The 12,704-nt window shown below is 43.8% G+C and overlaps 1 protein-coding gene across 1 annotated transcript in view; it reads left to right on the top strand.

The window, feature by feature from the left end:
• Positions 1–12,704, top strand: part of LOC308326709 (roundabout homolog 2-like) — a 106,373-nt gene that overhangs the window by 92,949 nt on the left and 720 nt on the right. The window contains exons 22-27 of the mRNA XM_080779705.1: positions 1,007–1,279; positions 2,868–3,030; positions 4,273–4,530; positions 7,411–7,622; positions 9,725–9,889; positions 12,050–12,304. Of these exons, the coding sequence (XP_080635831.1) occupies positions 1,007–1,279; positions 2,868–3,030; positions 4,273–4,530; positions 7,411–7,622; positions 9,725–9,889; positions 12,050–12,304 (1,326 nt within the window). The remainder of the gene's footprint in view (positions 1–1,006; positions 1,280–2,867; positions 3,031–4,272; positions 4,531–7,410; positions 7,623–9,724; positions 9,890–12,049; positions 12,305–12,704) is intronic.

Here is a 12,704-nt window from a genome sequence, read left to right as displayed (position 1 = left end):
CATTTAAACAATAAAAATCAAACATTCATGGTAACATCGTCTCAAATGTTATGCAGTTTGAACGTTTATTATTATTGTCTGGGATTTCACCTTGGAGTATGAAACGGAGTGCTGTCTGTGTAAATGGTAAATGGTGCATTTATATAGCGCCTTTATCCAAGGCGCTTTACAGAGATTGTGCATTACATTCACTCATTCACTCACACGTTCATTCATACACCGATGCCGGGGGAAACCATGCAAGGCACCAACCTGCACATCAAGAGCAATTAGGGGTTCAGTGTCTTGCTCAAGGACACTTCGACACTAAGGGCCGATTCATACTCCTATTTTAGAGCCGAATAAAAGTCGGTTCGGCTCTGTAGAGCCTACAATGTGACGTCATTTGAGGTTCGGCGGGCGGGTACCGTCCTAAAGTCGCCTCTTCGGTGCTACAGAAAATTTCTGACGAGCCAAAATCATTTCGGCACATGTATTGTAAATAATTAAGAGAGATGCGTGTGGAACAAGTGTGCAACAAGCTTCTACACTTTTCTTTCTTGCCTTCATCTCATAACCCCCCCTCTTCTTCCCTTTCTTTGTTTTCTTGAAAACAAGAGCACAATGGGAACTAAACTATGTACAAAAACGAATTTCGCCCAACTTTTTACTTGTAAAACTGTGACGAGACAACGAAGATGATTCTGATTGGAAACCCCATTGAGTGTCCCTAATCTTCAGGCTCAATATGTGCTAGTTGCTATAGCTAAAGGTTAGCCCTAAGCAGGTGTCCCATGCATGTATCTGACCACTACGCTGGACTCCCACAGCATGTCACATGTTAGCCGCTAATTCTTTTCGCTGGATAATCACTTTCATTTATATCAAATCCATCTGAGAGCCATTTCACTAATACATTGTGCCAGGGCAGCAGGGAATCCTAATGACCTTAAAGATCATTAGCCTCGTGTCCACTTATCACTTGCCTCTCCCTCCTTGCTCTGTCGCCCCCTCCTCTATCTCCTAGATGTCCTGCCCTCTGGAGCGGTTGAAAAGACGGGCACCATGCTGTCTGATGGTGCCATCTATAGCAGCATCGACTTCATGGGCAAGGCGGGGTACGGCAGCCCGGGGCGAGGCGCCCAGCCCGCGCCCTACGCCACGACGCAGATCCTCCAGTCCAACAGCTTCCACGAGCTGGCCGTGGACAGGCCGGACCCCCGCTGGAAAGCCTCCCTGCAAGCCCAGCAGGAGATGGCCAACCTCGGCTACTCTCTGACCGACCGGCGGCCTTGCAGCGGTATGGCGCCAAATCATAGAGGAGTGTGCAAGATGGAGCCTGTGTCCAATGTCCATATCGTTCTGCTTGTGTGTGTCAGCGTGAGGCAGACAGAGTTTGTGTCTGGGGGATCTGGATTCTTGCTCATGTCTACTGCCCATACACTGTAGGTGTTCGCATGGGATTGAATGGATTGTATGATTGGCTGTTGGCAAGCAGGCCAAAAGAAGGATACAGATTTATGTCAAACAAGGAAGCTAACAGGTAGAGCTTTTAGCCTTTAGTGAAATCATGAAAGGTATTTACATGTTCGACTGAAAACTGACGTTGAGATCATTGTTCTTAATTACTCCTCAGTCTTCGTCACGGATTCCCCCCTCAGCTGTGGAAGCTGGCTGCCCTAGCCCAGAAATGTCAGAGCATTACCACACATGACTTTGGATGAACTTGATTAGCTCGGGCAGAGATTAGTTTTGTTTTGTAAGTCATGTATATACAATAGGACTGACAGAAGCAGGCACCACCGCCGGGCGCCGTTGTCTGTGTACAGTATGTAGTTAGCTGCACGCTGTGGGCTGTGTGCTCTACCAAATGCCAGCCTTCTAGCTAAGAGATAAGGCAGTGTGCGGAAGAGAAAGTGTATGCTAACAGGACGTAGGAGCGAGCCTCGGGTTTCCAATGCCTCTTTAAAGAAAATGTCAACATTGGGGGGGGGGGGGGGGGGGGGGATAAAAGGAGGATGGAGGAAATAATGAGAGCCAGGTAGTAGACAGAAGGTGACATGTCTGGCAATAAGATGGCTTTCAAGGCAGTGTGTGTGCGTGTGTGCGTGCTAGGGAATTAAGCAACTAGTCGACTAGTGAAATGGATATAGTGGCCGAATTTGGTATTGCAGCGCTGGGCCACACACATGAACGCGCTGGTCCGTTGACTATCATTGCGCACGTTCATGATGACACGTGAACGCTGAACGCGTGCAATGATAGTCAACGGCCAGCACGTTCATGCATATGTACTGTTTATCAATCCAAATGAATACAGTGTACTGTGCACTGGCTCATTAAAAGCTGTCAGCTCAGGGGACTGTAGGCTACTGGGAATCATTCAACATTGTGTGACTACACTGCAAAGTCCTGTTCCATTTAAATGAGACAGAAATTGACCCAAAGGATTTAGCAGCACGCACTAGGGGTGCAACAGTTAATCTATCTAATCATTTATTGTAATCTAAACATTTATATTGATCATTGACTTTAACAAAAGTAATCCATTTTGGAGGGGAAAAAAACCCTTTTGTCTAAATAGTGAAAATAGCACATATACAACCTCACGGTGGACACGCTGTGAGCTATTTTCCACTATTGATTGATTATACTGTAAGTATAAAAAGGGGATTAAGTGATCAGATCAGATTAATCGATTTAGTAACATAAATCTACGCAAACTTTCTCTTGTTGATTTGTTATAAATTAAAAAAAGAAGCGCTTCTCAATTATTTGATTACCCAGTAGTCCAAAAGGTTATCAACAGAATAATTGCTTAGAAAACAATCGATAGTTGCAGCCCTGGTAAAACATGCAGACTTGACCCACTCTCTTCTGTCCCTCAGGTGGAAAGGCTGCGAAGAAGAAGAAGGTGAAGGGCAGTGCAAAGGCCTCTAAATCCAACGGGACATGTTGGGCTAATATGCCCCTGCCTCCCCCACCCATGCACCCACTGCCTGGCACCGAGGTTGACCTTGACCGCTACCCCGCGGAGAGCCGCGGAGGAGGGTAAGATGCATCCACGTCTCATCACTGGCTCTCCTGGAGGCTTGCTCGCACGCAGGGAACACAACACACACACACACACACACACACACACACACACACACACACACATGAATCACATAGAAGCACCCCTGTGCAGAGAGGTCACTAGATGCCACTCGGATAGAAAAACACTAACAGAGAACACATGAAGCTTGTCACGTCCAGCCAGGGAGTTTTGTCCATCCACTGAAGCACTGAAATTCCCCTTAATTGGTAATAACAAGCATGGCTCTATATGTTAGTGATTGAGTGAGTGTGTGTACTGTGTGCGAAAGGGGACGGGGTGGTTGGGTTTGCTGCGTGCTTAAATGATTTTCATGTATGTTTATATTAGCTCTGATTTGATGTATTGATGAGGTCATGTGCCGGACATGGACTGTGTCTCCCTCCTGCGTGTTTATGTACATGCATGGATAGTCATCTACCCATGCATGCACATCATCTCACAAACACACACGTTTGTGCACGTGCTCGTGTGTGTGTTTGTCTTCCAGCAGAGCGACTGATGAGGAGGTTTTACTGGGAGCAGTTCTCACACTGATTAGGAAGCTCTTCTCATCTCGCTCCTCTGCACATGCTATTACTCGCTTGTGTGATTCTTGCCAGGACTAGTGACCGCTGGGGCATACATAAAGCACAGCTAAGACGGATGGAACTTAACCACTTCAATCCTATCCTAGCATCCCCGTTCTGCAAAAATAGCAGATCTGCAAGCGCACAACGCATCACAATGCTATGTGTTGTGCACTTCGGTGTAGATCGGCTAATTTTGGCGACGATAATTTATTTGCAGACGAAAAACAAGACGGGGCTTGTATAGAGCCCTGGTGGAATCAAAGTATAGGGTTTAAGTGTTTAAAAGCATGCTGTACAGTTTTGTCATTTTCGGTAGGAGTAATAATCAATCATGGTTCCGTCAACTCTTTCTGTAATGCAGAAGCAGGAAATGGAAACTAACACAGATCACCGCACAGACATTACAAACTACACATAATCTACCATCTGCCACTCCGAAATAATTCTATGTAATCAATCAATCAATCCATTTTTAATTTGACTGTTTGACAACCAGGCATGCAAGTACAGATATTTTACAATACACTGAAGTAATTTCCTTCACAAAGGAGGCATGTTTTTCAGGAAACCTAAGGAGATTGTCATGTGATGCTCATGGCAGACATTCTTCTGTCCACATCATCACAGATACAACAGCAACAGCTGGGCCCCTGTGCAGACGTACCTCCACCAGGGTAGTATGGCCAATGAGGAAGACGAGGAGGAGGAGCCAGGGCCCACCCCGCCCCTGAGGGGAAGGGCCTCCTCTCCAACGGCCACTCCCTTCAGCCAAGTGCCGTCCTCCTCCCTCAGCTCCGCCCACCACGAGGAAATGCAGTCCATTCTGCAAGCCCACCTGGACGAGCTGACCAGAGCTTACCAATATGAGGTGGCAAAACAATCATGGTGAGTTCGTAACGGGAACATTTACCCGTTGGAAGAAACAGCGGTCACTCAATGTTAATAGTATTTGTAGTAGGTAACCGTAGCACAATTCGAAATGTGCACCCTATGACCAGAAAAACAATGAAGTATGTGTGTGTTTGACTAGGGTTTGACTGGATTACTGAATTCCTACAATGGCCATAATTATGCTTTGGTGCACTGCCCTTCCTAGTGGAGAGGCGCGGCCACATATACGTGCCAAGAAGACGCCTAGTCCAGGCGTCTTTTACACCAGTGGTTCCCAAAGTGGGGTCCGGGGACCCCCAGGGGTACCTGAGGGAGTTCCAGGGGGGACCCATCTATTTTGTTCATGTTCATAAAGTGCTAAAGTGTTTAAAGCAGTGGTTCCCAAACTTTTTCATGTCAAGGACCCCCAAATTGACACTACTTAGCCCGTGGACCCCCATTTGAAAAGATATGCCAGGGACCCCCATAAGAGAAGACGTACACATTTAGACGTCTACATTTAGACGTCTACATTTACACGTACACATTTAGACGTCTACATTTAGACGTCTGTATACATTTAGACGTCTACATTTAGACATTCCTGCAGGAAACACTGCTTGTGGTTGTAAATATATTGTTATCCGTGTTGCGAGGTTGAGGGGGTACCTGGAAAAATATCTACCCCAAAAGGGGTACCTGGTCCAAAAAAGTTTGGGAACACCTGCGATATGGGCTATGACCCACGGTCCAAAATGATGAGAAACGAGGCCAACTTTTTTTCCCAAAATTTCAAAAAACATGGGCTATAACCCATCGTTTTTTACATTTTTTCATTTTTTTCAAATCCTCAAAAATTATGAAAAACGGCGTGCCATAGTATGCCGTACGATATGGGCTATAGCCCACGGTCCAAAATGATGAGAAACAAGGCTAACTTATTTTTTCAAAATTTCAAAAAACATGGGCTATAACCCATCGTTTTTTTCATTTTTTTCAAATCCTCAAAAATGATGAAAAACGGCGTGCCATAGTATGCCGTACGATATGGGCTATAGCCCACGGTCCAAAATGATGAGAAACGAGGCTAACTTTTTTTTTCAAAATTTCAAAAAACATGGGCTATAACCCATCGTTTTTTTCATTTTTTCATTTAAAATACTAAAATATCTACAAACACAAACCTCAGGAAGGTGTTTCTTGTGTCCTAAAAATCATTAAAATATTTGTTTTGCAAAGGGTTGAAGTGGCCCTTTAATACTGGATAGTCAATGCAGCAATCCATAGCAGTGTTTTGTGTGAATAATATGTTATTTTAAACAGTCTGTGATAATAGGAGTAATTTAATGCAATATACAGTAACTATAAGGCAAGTGTGGTGGTTGGAGTTGGTCGCTCTGCTCTTCTGTATTGAGACATTTAGATCCTGTAGTCGGGTAGGACCACGTTGATAAATAGGTGGGACTTGCATTCCCAACAGCATGTACCATTTTGCCTCTAGTGGCTCCAATGAAGTTCGCCCATCTTCATATATAGACCATCTTTGATGGTTCCCGACTTGCACCGTTCCTGACTAGCACTTCTAGCGGCCAAGTGATGTGAATGCAAGCTCAAGCCAGCTATCTGAATTATTTTATTTTAGGCTAACTACAGAATATGTTTGTTATTACTGCATAGGTTTGGCAGAACATGAATGGTAACATACAGATGGACTTATCACTATAAGTGCATCTGTATGTTACAATTCATGTCTCACACCAGTGTTATTGGGGTTTTTTTCATACATTTATATTACCAACCTACTATTTATTATTCTATCATTCTAGTTGTGGCTTTCTGCAGCATGAGAAGAAGCTGTAATTTGCTTCAGTGCCTTGGGTGGGTGCATATCTATGGTCAATGTTGGAGTGGGTCGTACTGCTGGCATTTATACGTGACAGCCCTAACCTACAGTACGGTCCACGGTTCCTTGGGAGTGATACAATAACATCCCTCCATTGATTACACCTTCGGAAGACTTGTCATGTCAGTGAGGACATGTGTTGCGGGGTAATGACCGGGTTTAGCCTAGCATGCCGCGCTGACAACAGAAAATAGAGCTGGTAATTAAGCGAGCGTCTCGTCTACTGCGGGATGTGAGCCATCATGGAGGACAGCTGTGGGGGAGATAACAGCCACGTTGCTGACAGCGCTGCCCGTCCAGCGATTCTTCTCTTTTCACCAGCCCAATTACCACCCCATTGTGTTAGTGTAACACACACCAGCACAGGAAAGTAATCAGAGAAATAGATGCTTCAAAGAATTCATTCCATCTCTCCACCGGAGACACAGACATTCACTGAACGGGGCACACAAAGAGAATCTCGCAAACAACAACAAATCAGACTGATCAACGCCAGATTTGTTATGCCTGCTGTCAGTAGGCCAATGAAGTACCTCCACACATTTTATTATTTTTAATCTGTGTGTCCCGGGAATAACTCGGGCACGGACCGAATGGTCTCAAACTTTGTGTATATCCTCATATGATCATCCGGGGGTGTTCAGTGCAGAATACGGTTTCTGTGAAACCCCAAAACACGAATGTGTGTGTTTGGGAGGGGTGTTTGGCACTGGCTTCACAGATTGACAGAGCTTTGTGTCACATTGGTGTGACAGTATGTGCAGTGGAGCAAACAAGTACGAGAGTTGTGGCCATTGGCGAAGGAAGCCTTGGCGAATGGAAGTGATGGTGTGAAGCAAACTGCAATGTACGGGGCACTGAGTTGACATTATGTGCAGGGCAGGTGAAGTAAGAAGCACTTGAAGTTGACGCCACGTGAACTTTTTTGTTGTTTGTTTCGAGTGATACATTGTTTTGTGTTCAGCAATGTGTTTTGTTCATTTCATCATCAGGCACATTAAGGGCAGCCCAAAGCTGTCCAGCGCCACCACCCGCATCCCTCCGATGGACTTCATGTCCAGTACACTTGGTTCTGACCTGGGGACCACGCTTCTGTCTGAGGAAGACGAGGAAGAGGAGGAGGATAAATATGCAGTTGTGTCAAAGAAGCTGTGCGGCTTTGAGTACACCCCTGGTCACAGCACGGACAGCCTGGAGGGCTCAGGTATGTCTGCCTTTTAATACCATAGACATATAAAGGCTAGATGGCTCTAGGCGGAGTATCCGACGTAGTTCACCGGGCGGCCATCTTGCTGAGGTGCTGCAGTACAGTATGTTCTATGGCAGCTCAAACAAAAATACCCATAACTCGCTCAAATCTTGACGGGTTGGTTTATTTCTAAACGTTATCAATCTGGCTATGATTCAAGATGCTTATATGCTTAATGTTATTTTTTCATATGAACGTCATATAAAAGCATATTAGTATGAAGTATTAGATGTCTCTGACGTTTATAACAAACCAAACCGTTTGAAAACCGGTTGAAAATTTAGCAAGTTATGGTTATTTAAAAAAGTACGCCCCATAAACACAATGTTATGCTGCACCCCAGTAAGATGTCCGCCACGTAGCGGCGGCGCTTTCCATTGGCCAGCAGTGCAGGTGAGCTATCTAGCCTTTCTAGCGAAGCAGAGCAGGAATGTGTTGGATGTCGGCTCATTGAGAGTCAGTAAGCAAAGCCACAACCTGCTGAACACCACTGTCCTTTGTGTCCACTCTTCAAATCTCCATACACACACACATGGTTGACCCTGGAACGCCTACATTGTAATGTGGATCACAACCAACATATGGTGGCAGATATGACAGACTATCTGTCATATCTAATTTAGATTCTGTCTTTCCTTTGTTGAGCTTTTTTGTGAGCTTTGCCGTTTTCTAAGCCAACTGAATTATAAGATTTTGAGTGTACGATCAAAACTTTAGTTGTCAATTAACTGTAATGGAAATACTTGTGATTAATGGGCAGATATGACATCTACCAACCCTACTGTATTACTGAAATATACAAAGAAATGACTGACAATGACCAAGACGGTAACAAGAATCCAAATAAATACGATACCAGGGCAAAAACAACCTACCGGTATATGTTTAATAAGTTAAAAAGAAAGATCTACAAGCTCATCTAATCAGCCAAATTATTTTCGGTTCATAATTAGTTTTTGGTTTTTTTAATTTGGTGTTCTATTTCAAGGTTATGGTGAGGTTAGGTCAAGGTTATCCAACAAGTCTATAATTGGTGAGGTGTTTTCTTTCTTTGTTCTGTGGAATGCATCTTATTCTATTTTGTTATTTCAGTTCTCCAAATATCTGTGTAGTTTTCAGTTGGAGGTCCATATGTTTAGATCTGGCCCTCAGTGTTTAGTTGATGGTGCTTTGGTGGATTATGGTGGCAATATACAGTACTAATAGCCTCAGGGGATGGGATTCTGGGAAGTGGTGTTTATAGTTTGCTATTTCAATGAGTTCTGGTGTGCTTGATTTAGATTCAGACAGAATTTCTAAGCTCTCTTTGAATGTGTATAAGAAGGTGGAACAGACCCAATTTGGCCCTACAGGCATTGTTTGGAGTGTCCCTGTGAACACTGAGGATATATTTATATATTTATTTTGTGAACTTCAATTGAATTTCTTTGTTATGCCTTTGGGTCCTAATGGGTTTTTATCTTTTATTTTGTATTATTTTTTTATCATTCTAATTGGAATGTTTGTCCCTTCACATTTAGTTTTCATTGAACAGAATGCTTTGTAAACTTTACCACATACTGTAGGCACATACTACCATTTATAAATTATTGCTGATCTTATCTGCACACCAATGTACTGTAGTTGTGCTGTGCGTCACAATCTGACCTCCATGTACTGTATGAACTAATATACCGGCATTTCTCTTCCTTGGATCTGAAATCACGACTGAGGTCTGAGGTGTAAATTGAATCTCGACAACCATTCTAGCAGCCCTTAGCATGTTACCTTCCACTTCTAGCTCATTCCATTGAATTTGGATGTCACCAGACGTATCCGCAGGAGATCAAGATCTAGCTATGTGAGGTTATAAAACATAGCTATTTCTTTCTACGTATTATCTGAATCTGCACCCAGTATATTCCTGAACTCTTCCAGGGCCTTTCCCTTGAAGTGACTGCTGCATGTTAACATTTCAGATTAGAACTGACACGTCTGTCTGTCTGTCTGTCTGTCTGTCTGTCTGTCTGTCTGTCTGTCTGTCTGTCTGTCTGTCTGTCTGTCTGTCTGTCTTGTAGGTAAATCATATGCCCAGCAGGGTTGTGGTGGCAGCTCTGGTTCAGCAGACAGTGGGGTACTAGGCACACAGAGCTTGGGTCACAAGAGGGTTCCACACAGTGGCTTCAAACCACTGACAGACACTGTTGGAACTCTGCCTAGGCGGAGAGACACAAATAAAGAGGGTAAGACCAGGTTGTACTGAGCATGGTACTACACATAGAGTTGATAATCCTCAGTCTTTTAACACATTCTGTACAAAACACGTCTGGAAACGTCATAAGGATCAGAAACGAGTAATACCTTAGACGTCTGTGGACGTCCTAGCGACGTCCAAACGACGCGGGGCGAGATAATAATATTCAGAATTATTCCTATTTTTTTTTTTGGCATTTCGCTTTTCGCTTGCCGTATGCTAACGCTCTGTGCAAATATTAGCTTGTCATTGACTCCCATGTTAGCGCGGCGGAAAGAATGACTCGTATCTCCTCATCCAGGGCGCTCTCCGTGGTGATGAATGGATCGATATGCTGGCGCTGCATTTCTGCTCCTCATCCGTCTCTCCCGCAAAATATGAACGCCTTTTTGGAGTTTATATAAATATATTAAGATGATCGGGGATTATGAGCTCACTTTGTCAAGTCAATTTTTTTAAGAAAGTATTTCCGGTTCATGGCTTTCAAAATAGAAGCGATCACTACTCTGGCGATTACTCTGGCGCAAGCAGCGCCTTTATTTTGATGCAGTTCCGGTACTAAATGTGTTAAAGGTGTAGTGAAATTTCACACTTTTAGACCATATCCGTGTTCATCATATGGGCATACTGTACCTAACAATGGATGCCAAAAAAAAAAAGGGAAATTCTCATTTGTGTTTTTATATCAAAAGTCCATAAAAATCGAATTACTTCCTTAAAAGGAAAACGTGCTGTGTGATGTTGTGTAGAGATACACATCCATAAAGCCAATAAAAATGAAGCTCACCCATTTTATTCCCATTGCTGCACGTCTGTCCAAACACAGGTGCTACTGATTACAGAAATACTCTTACTACATCCAGACAGTGTATTAGTCGTTTTAAACTTAATCATCACGCTAAAATAGGTATATAGGTTGTGTACGAGTTAGAAAAAGTTCTCCTGGCGTTGCTGCCATTTCTCTGTCACTTTGTAAACAAACCACTCTCACAACAAAAGTAAATGGGATTTTTGAGGAAAATAAGCTCTGAGGCAAATACATTTTAATGAAGAATCTGCAATATAATTTTCACAAATCAACACACGTTTTACTTTTATTTTATTTTTTACTGTTGGCATTTAAATGTAACTGCCAGCAGTAGAAAACTAATGGCAGCATGTCTTGAACATCACCACTACGAATGCTTGTCTGTACGGCGTGATGATGTGTAATCATCACGCCGTACATACTAAAATGTAGTTTCATTTAGCCCCTTGTTAGCAAACCCTTTTTCTAAGACACATAAAAGCCTTCATAATTCTTGATTTTTATGTTCAGTCAGAACTCAGAAACACTCATGTCAAAGTAGATTTTCACCATTCATTGCAACAAATGGAACACAGTTAAACTTGGCGTTAATGGCTCTGCTCTTGGGATGTTCCCTAAATAAAGAGCAAGCCTAAGCAATACATTGACAGATTGACTGCAGTCAGCACTCAGCAGACATAAAATCACAACAGTATTTGAGCCTATGCCAGACTCTGAACAAAAGGTGGAGGCTGGGGTCGAGGAGGCAGCTTAAGCAGCAGCAGAAGTGGACATCTAATGAATGAAAAAGCCATATTTAAAGGAGACGCCCTGTCAACACTTCTTTTGCCGGGGGAATTTTTCATAATAAAGGTGCTAGAGTGCCACGCAGATGAGGGAGATTTTACTCTGAAAAGCCGCGCCTTCCATTATTACCTCAAGCTGTCACATCTTGTCTCTCTAGAAGTGATTATATTCCAAACGAGATGCTTGATTAAGTAAAAAATGAGGACATTGGCTTAAAAAAAGAGAGAAAAAGGATCAGATTCAGATTCAGGCAGATCCCATTTGATATCATTAAGAGGTGTATACACGTCCAAGGCCCCCACTGTTTTATTAGACAAGATGTCTATACACGTCCTTAGCACAAAAGGTGTTACGAATATGAGATCTGATTGGAGTGTAGAAAACACGCAGCTGCTTTGCTAATGACCAGCGTTACCGCTGCCATTACCGCAGTGGCTGATTGAAAACCATCCGCAGACTGACAGCCAATTCTATGAGCCCTGTGGCCTGCATGAACTAACGCCATGCTTCATTTGTAGAACTAAGCGTGAAAAGGCCCTTTGATCCATTCTGCAGCTCACGCGTCACCCCTGGCGTCCCTGCACAGCGTGGGCGGCCGCATGCACAGCTCGTGGGCAGCCGCGACCTCTGACCCTTCGGAAGAGTGCATGGTTACCGTGTCGACGCTGGAGCGGCAGCACATGGCTTCCTGGAGTGGCACGACGTCCAGCAACCGCGCCACCCTGAGTAGAGATGCCCGCCCGAGGCCCGGGACGGACCTGGCCCACAGCGGGCATCCAGCCACAAACAGCACGGAGAAGAGAGACAAATGTAAGTGTGTGTCCCCCCAACCCCCTGGTTAGTGTGCGAGGTGAATAGAAGAAGAAGAATATACCTCAGTCAGAATGGGACAGATTATGTATTTCATACGAAACTGTAATGACCCAAAGGAAGTGCCATGACTTCATGCCAACTACCCCTACTGCCCATAATACCCAAAGGAAGTGCCATGACTTCATGCCAACTACCCCTACTGCCCACAACACAAAGGCTAAATAAAACACAACACAAAACATAATCCATTTCCCAACCCAACGTAAAACATGTGAATAACACAATAAAACAATAAATAATAAATGTCATGGCATGCACCCGAGGCATGCTGCGAATGCCTTTTGTCCAACGGGAAACACCACTACACTACAATAATTGCCTTCTATAAGCACAGTAA

Source organism: Protomyctophum bolini (assembly GCF_963924005.1).
Source record: "Protomyctophum bolini genome assembly, chromosome: 13".
NCBI classification, from domain to species: Eukaryota; Metazoa; Chordata; class Actinopteri; order Myctophiformes; family Myctophidae; genus Protomyctophum; species Protomyctophum bolini.
This window is presented reverse-complemented; position numbering and strand designations above follow the sequence as displayed.